The sequence below is a fragment of the Ammospiza nelsoni genome, chromosome 5, assembly GCF_027579445.1.
Source record: "Ammospiza nelsoni isolate bAmmNel1 chromosome 5, bAmmNel1.pri, whole genome shotgun sequence".
Classification (NCBI taxonomy): domain Eukaryota; kingdom Metazoa; phylum Chordata; class Aves; order Passeriformes; family Passerellidae; genus Ammospiza; species Ammospiza nelsoni.
The window spans coordinates 43,250,635-43,266,871 of NC_080637.1; the positions used below are offsets into that span (position 1 = coordinate 43,250,635).

Genomic DNA, 16,237 nt, shown 5'->3' on the forward strand with positions numbered 1-16,237 from the left:
CAATCATTTACTACTGAATAAATGACAGCTATAAAAAGACTATATTTGTTTGCTCCTGAAAAAATACCTATGAAAGTCAGGCATGAAAAAATTCCTTGAGGCAAAAGAATTTCACATAACTTATTCTTACTTTAGCTATCACTATGCCAAAGATGTTCAATTTTCAAGACTTATTTAAAGTTCTGACACACGTATGTTGTTCTATCAAAACAAAAGAAGAAAGACAAACACTTTGGAGTTTGCCTGTATTACATTATTCTTTAATATAAATGACATATAAGTTTTACAAATTAGAGAGATTGACCTTGGAGTATTAAGAGTCTGCAGAAGATTTTTTTCAGGTGATGTTTTTATTGAGTATATGTTTAGCTTTGAAGATTGACAGTAGATATGTACAGCCTACCTTTGATGTGCTTGCTACCCGCTGGTATGGGTTGAAGAATCCCAATTTACAGAGGGCTCCAAATCACTCTAAATAGATGCATCTACAAATGATGTCTCAACAATGTCCACAATAGCAGTTATTTCACTTCATGTATTCCTATACTTATGGTTTTGCTTCTATAGTTAAAATTCCACAACTTTGTTGGACAGAGGAGCCTGCATATCTCTACTTCACAATTAATTCCATTTTTTAAAAACCAAAACCAGTAAAGGATGTTGATAAATGTACAATGAAGAACAAGTGAAAAGTGAACAGCTATGGGGTTTTTTTAGATAAATACATGGACTGATAACAATTACTGAACCCTTATACCATACTCTGCAAGGCAGTACAGTCATAAAAACTGCTCTTGTGACTAAGGTAAGAAGGATTTGCTCTAGAGAAATTTAGTCATCGAGCTCCAGATATAGGTTACAAGGTTTTTACTGCAGACTACTCAATATTTTATTCATTAGGACGATGTTAGGCTAATTCTGAATAGCATTGCTCTAGAAGAATGGCAAACTTTAAAGAACTATGTGTAAAATACAAATTTATTTATTTTTTTCAAAAATAATGACATTAGCAACAACTTTATTTGCCTCTGCTAAATAGATACATTCAGAATTATCTTATAGTGGATATTTTTAAACCTCCAGGGCTTGAAATAAATTTAAAGGAGGTAACTCTTACCTTCTCAAGTCTCAAGATGATTTGAGAGTCTTTTTTCCCCTCTGCTATTTTTCTCTGTGTGTGGCTATAAAAATAACCTCAATCACTGTCTTTTTTTTTTTTAATAAATCATAACTTGACAAATATTTACTCCGAATTTCCTATACAGTGGAATCTGAAAACCTGCAGCATTCAGCAAACTGAAAAATGCCACAGAAAGCATGCTGGAAAAGAAGGCTGAAGTAAGTCAGTTTAAAGCACAGTGGGCAATTCTGATTGGTGGTATGCTCGCTCTTGTACATCTGTTATGTCTCATTAATTCCACATCAATGGATCATCTCCACTTAAAAGTGAAGTTTCTGGCATTTGGCGTTAATTGTTAGCAACGGTTTTTTGAACAGGCCTATGAGGACAGACACTTTAGCTGGCACACAACCGACCCCCATCCCTAGAGATCTATTTGTAATTCCCGATCTGTACTGCGGAGCGCTCGTGGATACACCGGAAGGCAGAGGGCTGGATCTCCCAGTACTGCACGGGGTTGCTGAAGAGGCTCACGCCGGAGTAGCTGGCCTTCTTGGTGTTGTAGCCAAGGGGGCAGAAGTCGTTGATGCCAATGGAAGCAATTTTGTTGTTATGAAGGTAGACCACCTGAAAAGCATACAAGTGCTGAAGTGAGAAATTGAGCTATCGTGGCAAATAAGAGAAAATACTTCATATTAAATGCTTCATATGCGTTTTGGCAACATTATGCAAATATGTCTTCTTTCCAAACAAATCCTTGACTCTGTTTACCTTTTGAAATACCTAGCATATACCCAATTGACATAATTTCTACAGAAAGTGCACAAACTGTGCAAGGAGTCTAATAATGTGTCACAGACATGTTTTATGAAAAATCTATTCCTTTGGATTTTTTCTCCTGAGAAGCTGCGAGGCCTCAGGAACCAAATGTAAACAATGATTATCTGCTGCTGTGGAATGCAACAGGTAGATCTTTGATTGGTCCATGTTGGTTGTTTCTAATTAATGGCCAATCAAAGTCCAGCTGTCCAGACTGTCTTGGTCAGTCACAAGCCTTTGTTATCATTCCTTTTCTATTCTTAGCTAGCCTTCTGTTTAAATTCTTTCTTCTCTTCTTTTAGTATAGTTTTAATATATTATATATTGTAAAATAATAAATCAAGCCTTCTGAAATATGGAGTCAACACTCTTGTCTCTTCCCTCATCCTGGGACCCCTGTGAGCATCATCACAATAATGTTGCTGTCAGCTGGTGGATCTGTAACCAAAAGAGGAGCCAAAGATGTGAAGTTACGAATACAGCACTGTGGCTCTGGAGCATGCACTGTATACTGTAGGGAAGACATTCTGTGCTGTTCTTGTGAGCCAGCAAAGGCTTCCTGAAGATAAAGGAAACCCCCATATCTCTCCTGAGAAAAACACCAAGGTTGTCACCATGGCGACTTGATGAAGGAGAGAAAGTTAAAAGACACGGACTCTATCTGGCTCACAGAATGACATGGCTCCTTGGTCACCCACTGAAAACTTTGTTTCTTTCCTATAACCAATGGGCAGTGAATGTGTCTGTTAAGTGAATGTAAATATCTTGAAAAAGTATAAAAGCAACATGTTGCTATAATAAATCTCTCTTGCACCCTTCTGTTGGAGTCGTGGTACTTTGTGTTGTGTCGTGCTCTATAACGACATCATACAGAGACCATATTTGATGCCAATTGGTTTCTCTCCAGCTCTAATATTTTCATTCTCATGAGTGCAACTATACAGGACTCAGAGCCAAAGTAACACTAATGACAATTTAAAGTAGCTGATGAATATTATTCAGCTCCAGATTCATCACTTCTGGAGCATTTTTCCAAGCAACAAGAAGGGGGCAATTTACATTTAGGAGTCTTCATTCTTTGAGAGCTTTCTTTCCTGTAAAATCTTAGTCTGGGTGAAGACAGATTTGAATTGCTTCCAAGAGGCAATATTTCTAGATATCTGGTCAAAACGACCTCAGAAATTCTGGTGATGTGAAGTGCCTATTTTGTCTGTTTGTCCTCCTGATGGCACTGTTTTGTGAGATAACAAAGGAAAGGTTATTGGGAAAGGTTGCAAAACGTCACTCAGTAGAAATGAAAAAAAAAAACAACAGAAGAAATTGTCTTAGAAATTATTTTTTGAGTAAAGAGGAAACCTAAGTTCAAAAATTATACCATATTTTTTGTGGCCTTTCAGACATACAGACACAACGAATGTACACCTCCAGATCTATACACCTCCATAACCATTTTCACCAAAAAATTGCAATAAGAGTCTTCCTATTGTATTCAACATTTCCTTCATAATTCAAGTGCTTATGAAACTAGCATCAAGTTAAAAATCCTGTGCACATTTCTGTTCAAGACTGAATAAACACACAAATACTATTAAGAATCTTTCATCTATTGCTCTCTGATACAGTATGATAAACTTTACCTGTATGTATTTGTGATCACCCAGTCCACTGGGTACTCTGACAAGTTCATTGTTGTTCAAGTGGAGCTCCCTCAGGTGAGGTACATTGTTAAGAGAGCCATTCTCAACTGAAGAAATACTGTTGAAACTGAGACCCAGTCTGAAAAAGTTTGAAAAAAAAATTTAATATTGAGGGGGAAAATGCTCTGAGACTTCTTAACAGCTTAATTGATAAGAGAATTTAATACAGGTAATAAGAGACCTCATGTTAAAATAATTTGCTATGGGGGAGTACTTTTAAAGGAAGCCTTATTCACAGTTATCTAATAGCCTGTAATTCTTGTAGCTAGTAGCAGTTTCAGAAGTCAGGGCCTGAAACTAGAACAAAATTACAGGACTGAAAATTCTTGCTTGATCTTTATGGATGAGAAGTTTCCTAGTATTAATTAGTATTACATATAATGCAAATAGTCTTATCCCACTAATTTGGATATGGCAATGCTTTCAAACTATTGACTGACAATGGAGAGTTTAATGTGAGCTCCCACTTACATAACATGAATTTACTTCACTCAGAAATCAATTCACAGTTCTCCTAGCTAGAATTTGATAATGAAGAATTTTCATTAAAAGTTATTAGAATGAACTTTCTTTTGAATAGGGTATACCAAGATTTAGCATAGCTTGGGGAATTGAATCCTACATAGCAATTCTCTCTGAAGTTCTACAGAATGCTTACAATGGACTTCAGTGATGGGTACTCATAGTGAATATCTTTGAAAAGATTGGAAAAAAAACCTCCATGTTTTTTCAGAGGGCTATAAATTCTTGTTTGACACATATCTAAATATGTGCTCTCTACATACGCAGGTCGACAAGCAGATGTGTCAAACCTGGGAGACCAGTACCAAGAAAACCAGTTCTGACTTTCACATTGGTCTATTGAAGAAAAATAGTCCCTTTGCACAGTCTTCTAGGGAAAGAATGAAATTATGGGAGTCTGTAGTGAAGTGGACCTAAATCCCAGAAGGAATGAAATTATATGCAATTACATCTCCTCTAAATGTCTTACAAAAACTCTCAGTCACTTGGGGCTATGCTTGCAGATGAAGTAAGTCAATATTATTGTATAAAACAGAGGGTGATTTGGAAAGAATATGGTCTCCATTGCCCTTCCCATAGGAAAAGAAAGGAAGAATTTCACAAATCATTCTTGCTTCATACATTTGATATATTACTTCCTTTCTCATTAGTGAATAAGTAACATTTTCCCAGCGTTTCAGTAAATCTCATCCAAGTGTTCTAAATCATTGAAGAGCATCATCATAAACATATCTCAAAATTGAAGAAATTCTCAAATAATTTTTCACCTTTTTTCTCCAACATCCCCGCTGAATCATTTCCGCTATGTTTTTGAAAGAAACTTCATGATGCTCAGCACTGTTATTATCGTTATGGGTTTAGAATCATAGAATCATTAGGGTTGGAAAAGACCTCTGAGACCAGCAAGTCCAAACGTTAATGCAGTCCCACCACATTCACCACTAAGCCAGGTCCCCAGGAGCCACATCCATGTGCCTTTTGAACACTTCCAGGGAAGCTGATTCTATCACTTCCCTGGGTAGCCTGTTGAAGTGCCTGACCTCCCTTTCAGTAAAGAAATTTTTCCTAATGTCTAATCAAAAACTCCCTTTGTTTGGTTCAATTTCCACTGTTTGAAGCTAGACCATTTCAGTAAGTTTCATTAGAATATAGATGTTGGTAATATCAACACATAATGTGTAAGGATGTGTAATGTGAATGTTTTCTTGGAACTCATTCCTACGTGTAATCAGCAAAGTCTTTTTTGGATTTACTTTCAGAAGATTATTGGTTTTTCACTGAATCACTCAATGAAGGCTTTTGAAAGACTTAGGAATAATTTTACAAGTAAAAACACCAAAAATGACAAATATTGTGCATCTACTAGAATGCAAGAAAACTCAAAAGAGAATGAACTGACATACACCAAGATCTTGTTTTACAGTTTAAAATTCCTTAACACAGCCAGAAAAATAACCTGTTTCTCAAAGTTTATTTGTGCTTTAGGGCAGCTATTAGACTGTCAAGTTTGAGTAGGCTTGAACAGGATTGTCTGACCTTGTTCTAATATCTCTGAAAACTTTGTCATATTAAAAAAAAGCTGGAGTTCTTTATGGTGGGCTAGAGCTCTTCCATAGCTCCCTCCTTTCCCCATCTGTCTGTTTTGTGCAAGGTGCTCCTTGTTCATGCTCTTCCTTACCTCTCACCTTTGCAAAAGAGCATCTCTGACTATGCTTAGGATGCCTGCTTAAGCACAGGGCAGAGAGTGCTTTAAAACCTGGAGCCTGCTCTGAGCAGCTCCACATTTCCACATCCTGGTCAGCAGAGTATCTTGTTGTGCTGTACAGTACAGCCGCAATAGGAGCAGCCCAAGCTTAGATATTTTTAGGACTCCACTGGCACCTGCTGTTTAAAACTTTATGCCTGAAGGCAGACTTCCAACAGTGTTGTCCATGTGATGCTGCCTGTGGTGTCTTCCAAGTGTGAATGAGAAAAACAGAAAAACTGTGTCATCTGCAGGAAAGCTCACATGCCCCACAACCCCCAGTAATGTAAATACTCTCTACCTGAGTAGTTATCATCTTGTTTTGGTTTTGGAAGTTTTCTTCATAATTTCTCTGAAGAATCTTATAATCTATTCTAAGCCTCTGTAACAAACAATAACTGTTCCATAGTCCTGTAATCCATATTTATAATATTTTTATTTTTTCATTAAAATCTAGGACAGATTTCTTTTTGAGTCTGTGATGAAATATTAACATAAAACATAAGATGAAATGTCTTAACTTATAAGATCTGGAAAGCAGTTCTAAACTTATATCTCGGAATTTTCAGATTCAAAATAAGTACTAGGTTACTATGTACTTCATTGCATTGAACTACTGTTCAAGCAACTATAAATAGTTGTAAACTAAACACCCCTTACTCAGTAATCTCTCTCTGATTTCTATTTTCTACCCTCATTATGGCAAGCAGAATGATGAAAATCCACTAATGCAGTGATCTGGTTAGAAGTCTGATTATCAGTCTTTTTAAAAACCATTTTCATAGTAATTTTTTTATATTAAATTATAAAAATTACTTGTAGTGAAGGATCATTTTGCTCTGATACATGTTTTTTGATGTGAATGAATTCACAAATCACTCTGTATAAGGGATTTTTGGGAATTTCCCTTTTTATTTTCCTACACTTAGAGAAACTTATTCATCAACATAACCACAGACTAGCAGAGTAAAGTCACTCTGACAGTAACAATTTTTCAATTAAATTTTATTATTTTTTTTCTTAATCATGTTCCTGGACTCATTGCAGACTTGCCCTTCTTGAGAAACAAAGGAACCACTGTTGAAAGAAGTTTTGGTTCCCATGTACTTTTTTCCTCATTTTCCAGGCAAACTGCATGAGCATTGCTGTGTTCCAAGAAAACTGCATAAGCCAAAGATGGACATGAAATGAAAGAAGCATGATATAATTTAAAAAGTCTAATTGTTCTTGTTTGTTTGGATTTTTTGGGGGTTTTTGTTTTGTTTTGTTCTGGGTTTTTGTTCAGCTTTTTTTTTGTGTGTGTGCATTTTGTTCTCTTTTCTTTTTGTTTTTTTGTTTTTTGTAAATCAAATAAACAGTTATCCTGGGCATATAGCACTCATAATTGAAAACAGATGAAAAGTTTTGTCAGGAAAATAAAAAAAAAAGTGTTTCTTCTCTTCAATCACCACACAAATCCTTAGAAGCCTTTCCTGCTAAGTTATGATTATTTCAATGATTCTAGTATTCACGAAGGACAGATTTATGCTTTATAATTGTGTGTGTCATCATTGCAATTTCAACTAATATTTTAGGTGAAAAGAAGAAATTAATTCTTACTTTGCCAAGTTAGTGAGTCCAGAGAGACTTTCAGCATCAATTTTGCTGATTTTGTTACCATCAAGGTGAAGCTCAGTAAGGGATGGAGGAAGGCCTGAAAAAGAGAACACCATCAAATTAATTTTGATTAAACTGGGTTCTTATATTTAAAAAAAAATTGTACCATAACAAGGTTCTTTCACGGTTGACAAAATAATATTTCTAAACTTGCCCATGAACTGTTCACTAAATGAAATAAAGAGCTTTCACAACCCTAGTGTCATTAAACACTTAACTGTCATAAAACAGTTAACTCTTGAAAAATTAAATTCTTCTCATTTATTAATTCTACCCTTCATGATTATGTAAATGGGACCTATAAAGATCTCTCATTTTAGCCAGACTATCCATACACCTAAGTGTGCAAACATGTGTCACCTAGATATTTAACAAGAAACAGCAGTAGAAAATGCAGCTGTAAGTATGAGGTGAAATAATTTTAATGTCATTTTAGTTAGGGTGCATACTAATTTACAAATTCTGTTTATCAGGGAAAACAAAAGAGGAAACACATTTTACCTAACTGAGATCCCTCAAAAGAATATCCAGAATAGGAAATATGGGAAGAAAAAAAAAATCAGTATTATCTCTCAAAAAGTTTTCAGCCATTTCCAAACAATCTGTTGACTGAAGTATGAATAAATTAAATATCATTTCATCTGTATTAGAATAATTCCTGTTTGTTTGTTTTGTTTTTAATAAATTATAATGAAATTGTTCTTATTTTCTAGGAATTTGCAATTAAGGACTTTGAAAAATAGCAAAGATTTCTGTTTTGTTATAGGGACATTATTTTTGGCTTCAAACCCACAGACTTGTGGAGGGCTGATTTTATGCTTGTACAAGTTCAGCTAATTCTACATGAGTTTACAGTTGTGTAATGTTAATCAGGCTCAATAACCAGGCTTGGAGGCTGAAAACATTCTTCCATTTTATATTTCAGCTATGAGACAACAAAAGCAAAATAACATAAAATGACGTTTCACAGTGCACCTCTCATGAAGCTTCTTGTAACCGAATGCCAAAATTTTCTAAACTAATAAAAGTAATCTGGTTTAAAACCACATACTTTAAGGACAGACTTAAGAAGCTTTCATAATATTTTTTTCCCAACTGAGTAGAAGTTTTCATGTTATACCTGTGCAATTTCCTGAAATACTAATGGAATTTCTTACCCTTTGGGATGCTTGTGATGTTGGTGTCTGCGATACGGATGTAGGAGAGCCTCTTCATGCCCTGGAAAGCTCCGTTCTCAATGCCTGAACTCTTGATTGGATTGGTGCCGAGCTCTGCCAACAAAACATGGTTGTGAGCTGGGCTGCAGTGTAGGCACTTATATTCTTCAGGTAAAAGCTAATTTGGAGGCACAATTTATTGGGGCACTTGTTGCCTTTCTACTATAATCACTGATCAAACTACAAATAGCATCTTAAAAAAACACTCAGTTGTGTTTGTTAAAATTTCTCATGCTCATACCTAAGACAATCACTTGATTCAGTCCATTAAAGACGGCTTTCCTCAACTTGGAGATCTCATTCTCATGAGCCCGTATCTCCTGGAGAGACTTCGGCATGTTTTCTGGGAGTTCCTTCAGGTTGTTCTTGGACAGGTAAAGTCTTTCCAGTTTCTTCAGAGGAGCAAAAGCTAATGGGCTTATTTTGCTGATTTTGTTGTTGACAAGGATCAATGCCTGTGGAGTAATAATCAAGGAGATCTCAGATGACCACCAGGGAAGTTATTTTTGTGGTGAAACATTTTAAAATTATTATTATTATATTATTATTATTACTATTACTATTACTATTATTATTATTCTCTATTGCCTTTTGAGGTCTTCTGATGGCAAATTTGGTGAGCTGAAGTAAATATAATTCAGTACTAAAAAAAAGATTATAAACTTCTGAAACAGTGAAACATAAGTCCTATAGAACAAATGCAAGTGTTACTTCATTGCTGGGACTGCAATGCAGCTTCTGTTAGCATCCATAATTTATGTTTAAGAATAAGTACAATCATTCCATTTGAAAGCTGGGAAGAACAGAACAGTCACAAAAAATACAATTTTTATTTGGTTTTTTTTTTTTCTGGTTTTGTTTATCCTAAGGATACTGTTATACCTTATCCATCATCACACAACCCTTCTAACCTGTGTCTCCTGAACAGGAAATTCTATTACTCAATAGAGTGAAGGCACAGCCCAGCTTAATAAAAATATGCATAACTTCACCTCATTCCTCTTATTCTTATAAAACAGCACTTACTAGATTTTGGACAAATAACAACCTTTTTTTTTTTTTTTTTTCAGAGATATAAGCTATCTTTTTGGTATGAAAAATTTTGTATGGAAGGGGAACAATCTGAAGCATCAAGCTCCAGGCCCTGCTGTTGGGAATCATGGACCACACGTACTTGGTCTTACTTGTCAGTGCCTAATCCAGTTCTCACAACTGTGATATCTAGACTCAGGGTAACTCTAAGATTATCTCTCTATACAGTCAGCAGAGAAAGAACTTCATGAAAGCACTCTTATCTGTAACAGGTGTTCTCTGCATGCCTCTGAAATTTTACATTACTTCTAAATCTCATAGATTTAACCATGACACAAAAAGGGAGAGGGTCTCGTTACTGTCACGACATAACAGAGTAATGGAGATTATTTCAGATATAATAGACACTTGAATGATTCTTACTATTCGATCTGTTTGCTATCTACTTATCAGATTTACAGCGCTGCATATTTTTTGCAGTGGATTATGTAGAATGTGCCATTTAAGTATTGATATAATATCTACTTATATTCATTAATAGGGCATCTTTTTCACCACCTCCATTGTGTTAGTTTTAGAAACAGAAGACAAAAATTGTTGTAAATACTATAGTGAACTTCAGAGTGTTTTCATATTTTCAATATTTTCAGAATTACACTTTAATCTGTTTCTTGGAGGAAAATGGAGTGTCTGACATTCCATAATCAGTTAAGTATTAAAACAGTGACAAGACTATCAGCCTCTGTGAGAGCAGCTCTCCATCATGGAAACTGGAAAGAGGAATGGAAGATGAAAATGGTGATGTGTTTTTCCCCTGATGGACTCTTGCAGATCACCCTAGGCAAAGCCAGCAGTGCGTCCTGGACATGGTTTCACTGAGTGCACGTAAAGCTGAACAGAGCTGGTTTCAATTTGGGGCGCCAGCTAGAAATAACTCACATGCAAGAGGAGGGAGAAGAGGTTGCCCACAGTTCAGCAGAGCTTTTCCCTAACAGTAAGCCCATCCCAAAATAAATATGTTGGTCAGTGGAGGCCCTGGCACCAACTCCCTTTTATTTGGGCCTGTATGATAAAATCTGACATGAGAACACATGGATACACATTGGGAGTGGTTTTCTGATTCATGATTGCCAGAATTGTGATACAGATGTAGCTTCTGCCCATAGTGAGATTCAGCTACCTGTAGAGTATTAATTATTAATTACATTGGTCTTTTTTTAATTAATTTCACCGTGTATTTTTTTCATAGATTTCTAAGTCAACACTCAATGAGTTTTGGCTCATGTTATGAATATTTGAAATTTTTATCCTGTATCTTGTTTTTTACTGATTAAACATTTGTTTCAGCTAAAAGACTGCCTTTTTTGCATTTCTTTTAACTATATTATCTTTTAAATTAAAAAAAAAAAATAAATTGGGCAACAGGTATCACAGCTGATGACTTGGTGTCAAATATTTCTTGATGGACACCAAGCTGAATACATTCAGCTAGGCACTGTAAATATTCTCTGAGTAACAGATTGTTATATCTCTTCAGAGTGGAACTGATACCCCTGACCAAACCCAGAAGTTATCTAGGTACCTAGAATTATGCTTTTCCAATGCTTTCCCATGAATATGTTAATGTTATCTTGGAGAAACAGATTTTTTTATTATTCAAACACTCAAGGAGTCTCTCATTTAGAAATGATGGTATTCTATCAAAGATATGTATAAAGCCACTAATTTCAGAGTGGGAACATGTGTTTGGTGGCATAAGGTGGGAAAGTAACACAAGCCAGAATTTAGAACTTTTTCTGTACCAGAATAATATTTCCCACTTAGAGCCCTCTCTGCAAGTCCCTGCTGCCAGTATTTTAAACCTGCATTATTTTTCCATTGTTGTGCAGCTGTAAAGAAGGAAAAATAAACCCACACACCACAGTTTGTAAGAGACATTTTGCTGTCTCCCAGAGTAACAACAAATGATGAGGATAACACACCAGTATAGCACCTGGCAAGCCATAGCCCTGGATTCCTTTCCCACTTCACAATGCCTCTATTATATCCCTTACTTAAAGAACTAAGTTATTAGCCTTGCAGCAAGGCTGTTTACTTTCCTCAGAATGTGTCCCGTATGGTTTGCATGTAACAAAAGCTAAACCAAACCAAAATAAAATAAAATTAAAAACTCAGGGGACTTAGAGGTCAATGAAAACAAGAACTAGGGGACAAAAACCTAGGGAAAACATCTGCAGGCAGTGTTACAGAGGAATGGATCTTAGGCAAAAACAGGTCACAGGACCAGCTATCCAGAATAAAGCCCAGATGGCACCATGGGACATTACATTCAGTGTGTTAAAGGACATGAAAATTTTGTACAGGGCAAGAACCACTTGGAGAGAAAAATAAGGGTCATCCTGAAAGTGCTCAAGAATGCTGGAGCCCTTGGTTACAGATACCACTTGCAATGCTGCTGGTGTGAGATAATTTGGCAGAAAAGACATCCTAGAACAAAAGTCACATAAACTGATGCCCTTATTTGAAAATCAACCCTCTTCTACACTTTCACTTCTAATGGAGGAAAAAGGATATTTCATTTAGAATAAATATATTCCCTTAATCCTAACTTCCCCTGTCCAAAAAAATTGAAGCACATCATGAATTGACAATAAAAGTGACTGAGAAAACAAATGCACAGCTTTCAGCATGACCTGGTATGGATACAAAAATATATGGAAGAAGAAAGAAAGAAAGAAAGAAAGAAAGAAAGAAAGAAAGAAAGAAAGAAAGAAAGAAAGAAAGAAAGAAAGAAAGAAAGAAAGAAAGAAAGAAAGAAAGAAAGAAAGAAAGAAAGAAAGAAAGAAAGAAAGAAAGAAAGAAAGAAAGAAAGAAAGAAAGAAAGAAAGAAAGAAAGAAAGAAAGAAAGAAAGAAAGAAAGAAAGAAAGAAAGAAAGAAAGAAAGAAAGAAAGAAAGAAAGAAAGAAAGAAAGAAAGAAAGAAAGAAAGAAAGAAAGAAAGAAAGAAAGAAAGAAAGAAAGAAAGAAAGAAAGAAAGAAAGAAAGAAAGAAAGAAAGAAAGAAAGAAAGAAAGAAAGAAAGAAAGAAAGAAAGAAAGAAAGAAAGAAAGAAAGAAAGAAAGAAAGAAAGAAAGAAAAAGAAAGAAAGAAAGAAAGAAAGAAAAAGAAAGAGGCAAAAATACATCAAGTACTAATACATCAGTTTTTTAGGATTAGATGTTTCATAGCAATTTCCCATGGATAAGAGAAAACTCAACTTCCATCCTCATTTACCTGAGATAAAGCTTTTTTCCTTTGTCATAATATAGCATGTAAAATGCACAGTAAACATTGACTCAGTTGTAATATTGCACCACCTTATCATGACCAGCAGTTTAAGCGGCATTCAGAGAGGAAAAAAAAATTAAGCTTTGCTCCAAAGATGAGTTTCTCTTTTAGTGAAACACCTCTGGTATTTCTGTAGTCAGGAGAAAAATAAAAACCACTGTATGACAGGAATAGACCCTGGCTACGTTGAAGTCAGTGGGAGCCTGGCCATTTAGCTCCCTCTGACCTGGTTTCTACATCAAATATTCATTCCCAACACAAAAAGGAGGATTCACAATTCAGGAAAATTTTGGAATCCTTGTTGGCAGGCTTTTGTCAAAATACAGCCTGACAAGCTGCAGAGGCAGCGTGTGGCAGGCAGGCTGGAATTAGCATAGGGTTCTTCTTGTTGTGGTTACTAAAACTTCCAATTTTTGCCCTGTCTAGGGGTGATGAATTAAATTTTCTGGTGTAATTTCATTATATGAGAAACTCAGGAGATTGTTCTGAGGCGTTTCAATCCCCATTCATCTTAATTTAGTATAGTTAGAAGTGAGACCCTTGCCAAAACCAGAATTAAAATGGAAAATTACCAGCAAACTTTCATCAGCCATATTACATAGTGATACACCTGTTTTGCCAGCTGGGGATGGAACTCTTATCTAACATCAATTCTTTACTGATGCATGCATCCTTCAGGGTTTCAACTGAAAAGTCAATTCCTGACCCAATGGAATTTCTTTAATTTCCTGGGTTATGTATTATATTATTACCTGTTTTTTATTACAGTTCTGCTAGGAACAGTTATATCTTAAGAACTTTAACCTCAGGAGCCAGGCATCCCAATAAAAATAATAATAAAATTCATCCCTTTTGTTTACCTTACATTTTAAGTTAAGTCATACTTATAACCTGAACATAGAGGGAAGACTTTCTTCAAAATTATTAAGGACGTATTTACATTTATGGAAAAACCAAAAAACCAAACAACTCAAGAACAAAACAAACAAACAAACAAAACCCCCAAAAACCAGAACTTCACAGAAATGCAGTTGTTATTTTTCTCTAATCATCCAAAGCTAGGATCAAGAGGACATAGCTAAGGAAAGCAAGGAAAAAAGGATGAGATGGAAGCAATAGAGATGAATGAATTGTGAAGGAAGGAGATGTCAAGGCACTGGAGAAGCAGCCTGTCAGTACAAACAACAGAAGCCTGTGGAAAACACTTTAATCATGTGCACAGGACATTGTTGAATAATCTCACCAAACAAAGGAGCCTGCTGCAGACCTAGTTTGCCTGGCCTTTGAGCTCTCACTGGTACCTCTCATGCAACATGACTTACACAGATGATGAGGAAACAGGTGGTTCTGCATTTTCCTTTCTCATTCAACCCTGTCCTTGTCTACTGTGGCAAGAAATTTTAATCATTCATTTAATTTATTACAATTGATCTGATTTTTTAATTGTTATATTCCATAAAAATTTCCTTTTTTTTATTAGCCTAGAATGCTGGCTCTCTCCAGAATTTTAAGGACCTCAAATATTTGGTCCTGGTTTTTTTCGTCACATGAAAAAATCTTTATCCATTGTACAAGAAAAATGTTTTCTGTTCATGTGGTCTGTTTTATACTTGTTTCTGTGGAAAATCTCACTGTTTCTTAAGCATAATGCAAAGGTGAATATGAGGAAGTGAAAATTCTCTAAGGGAGTGCCGTATTTCAGAAAGATTAACTTTTTGTTCCCCTCTCTGAATAGTTTTTAGGAACCTAAAGCTGCACCTCAGTCATGCCACTCATGATAATAGGAACTGGCTTCAGAGGTAGAAGCTGGACAGAGATATCTGTCTTAGTTTTTCCACAGTAGGATGGTGATGACTGATTCTTCTTTCTGTGATTTACAGAGACAAGGTGTTAACTTCTTTTAATGCCTGGGAAAAGGGAACTGAAAATGTAATGAATCATCAGAAGAATGGATTATTTAATTGATTCTTTTGATCTCAGGGGTTTTCTGTATCTCTGAAAGATCTTAGACTTTTCTTTAGGTTTGGTTTGCTTTGTTTGTGTATTTTGGGATTTTTATTTTGTTTATTTGTTTGTTTCTTTGTTTGTTTTAAAAAAAGGATGGCATTAAGTTTTCTAGTGCCATACATTAATTTTCCACTTGCTGTTACTACTAAAAGAGTTTCAGTTTCTCTGCCTGCACATTTAGTGTGGTCATAACTTTAAGTTCCAAGTTTAAATCTTTTATCTCTTAGATCTTTTCCTTCAGTTTAAACAAAGTTTAGTTTAGCATTTTTGTATGCACAGCCATGGCTTTAAACAGTTCTGCTAGCTTCAATTAGGTAATGTTCCATTTGATTTCAGGCCAATAGTGCACTCATCTTCTTTCACTACACTAGCACTCTGCCAATTGAAAAATTCTTGTTGGAGAAGTATGCAGTCACTATTCTGCTGTTTGTGCTGTTCTTATAGTGATCTAACACAGAGCAGTTTCTTTCACCTCTTTTTCCAGGTGCAGGCATTCTTCTGGTTTGCTTTGGCTTTGCCACACAGCCTGCAACTCCATGTGCTGTTTGTGCAGGCTCCTCCTTTACTCTGCATGAGAGCTTGCTCATGCAGTATTTTGGATTCTTTATTGTGTCCATGGGGTCAAAGTACTGAACTCCATCCAGAAATGTCAGTCTGCCTGGAAAATTCTTACTGTTTCATAGAAATGGAGACTTTTTTTCCTGGCTTTTCCAATGGATTTCCTGTCTGACTTTTTTGCCACAGGTCTAAGTCATAAGCAGCTTTTTTTATATAATAATATCAGACAGTTTTCTGAAAATGTGAAACTCGGTCCTCAGCCCGTTAAAAAGTCTTCACATTTTCCTCTGTTTTCTCAATCCCTGTGCTAAAAAAACAAAACCAAAACCACACAAACAAACAATCTTTCATTTTCAAATAGAGTGAAGTCTCACTGAGTTTTAATAGTACAACATTAATAGTTTAGCCCCTTTTTCCTGGATAATTTAAAGCTATGAAAATATCAAGTGCACTGTAACTGTTGACTGTGATGTTTCTTGGCAGAAATCTATTATTTGCAGGTAAATATTCCTTTAGCTGTGCCCTCTTCTAATTGCTTGA

At 35.6% G+C, this 16,237-nt stretch overlaps 1 protein-coding gene across 1 annotated transcript in view; it reads right to left on the reverse strand.

Annotated features, from left to right (window-relative positions):
• Positions 1-238: 238 nt before the first annotated feature.
• DCN (decorin) overlaps positions 239-16,237 on the reverse strand; it is a 38,816-nt gene continuing 22,817 nt past the window's right edge. Inside the window, exons 4-8 of the mRNA XM_059471528.1 lie at positions 9,017-9,230; positions 8,716-8,829; positions 7,502-7,595; positions 3,577-3,715; positions 239-1,747 (exon numbers count right to left, since the gene is read on the reverse strand). Of these exons, the coding sequence (XP_059327511.1) occupies positions 1,553-1,747; positions 3,577-3,715; positions 7,502-7,595; positions 8,716-8,829; positions 9,017-9,230 (756 nt within the window). The 3' untranslated portion in view covers positions 239-1,552. The remainder of the gene's footprint in view (positions 1,748-3,576; positions 3,716-7,501; positions 7,596-8,715; positions 8,830-9,016; positions 9,231-16,237) is intronic.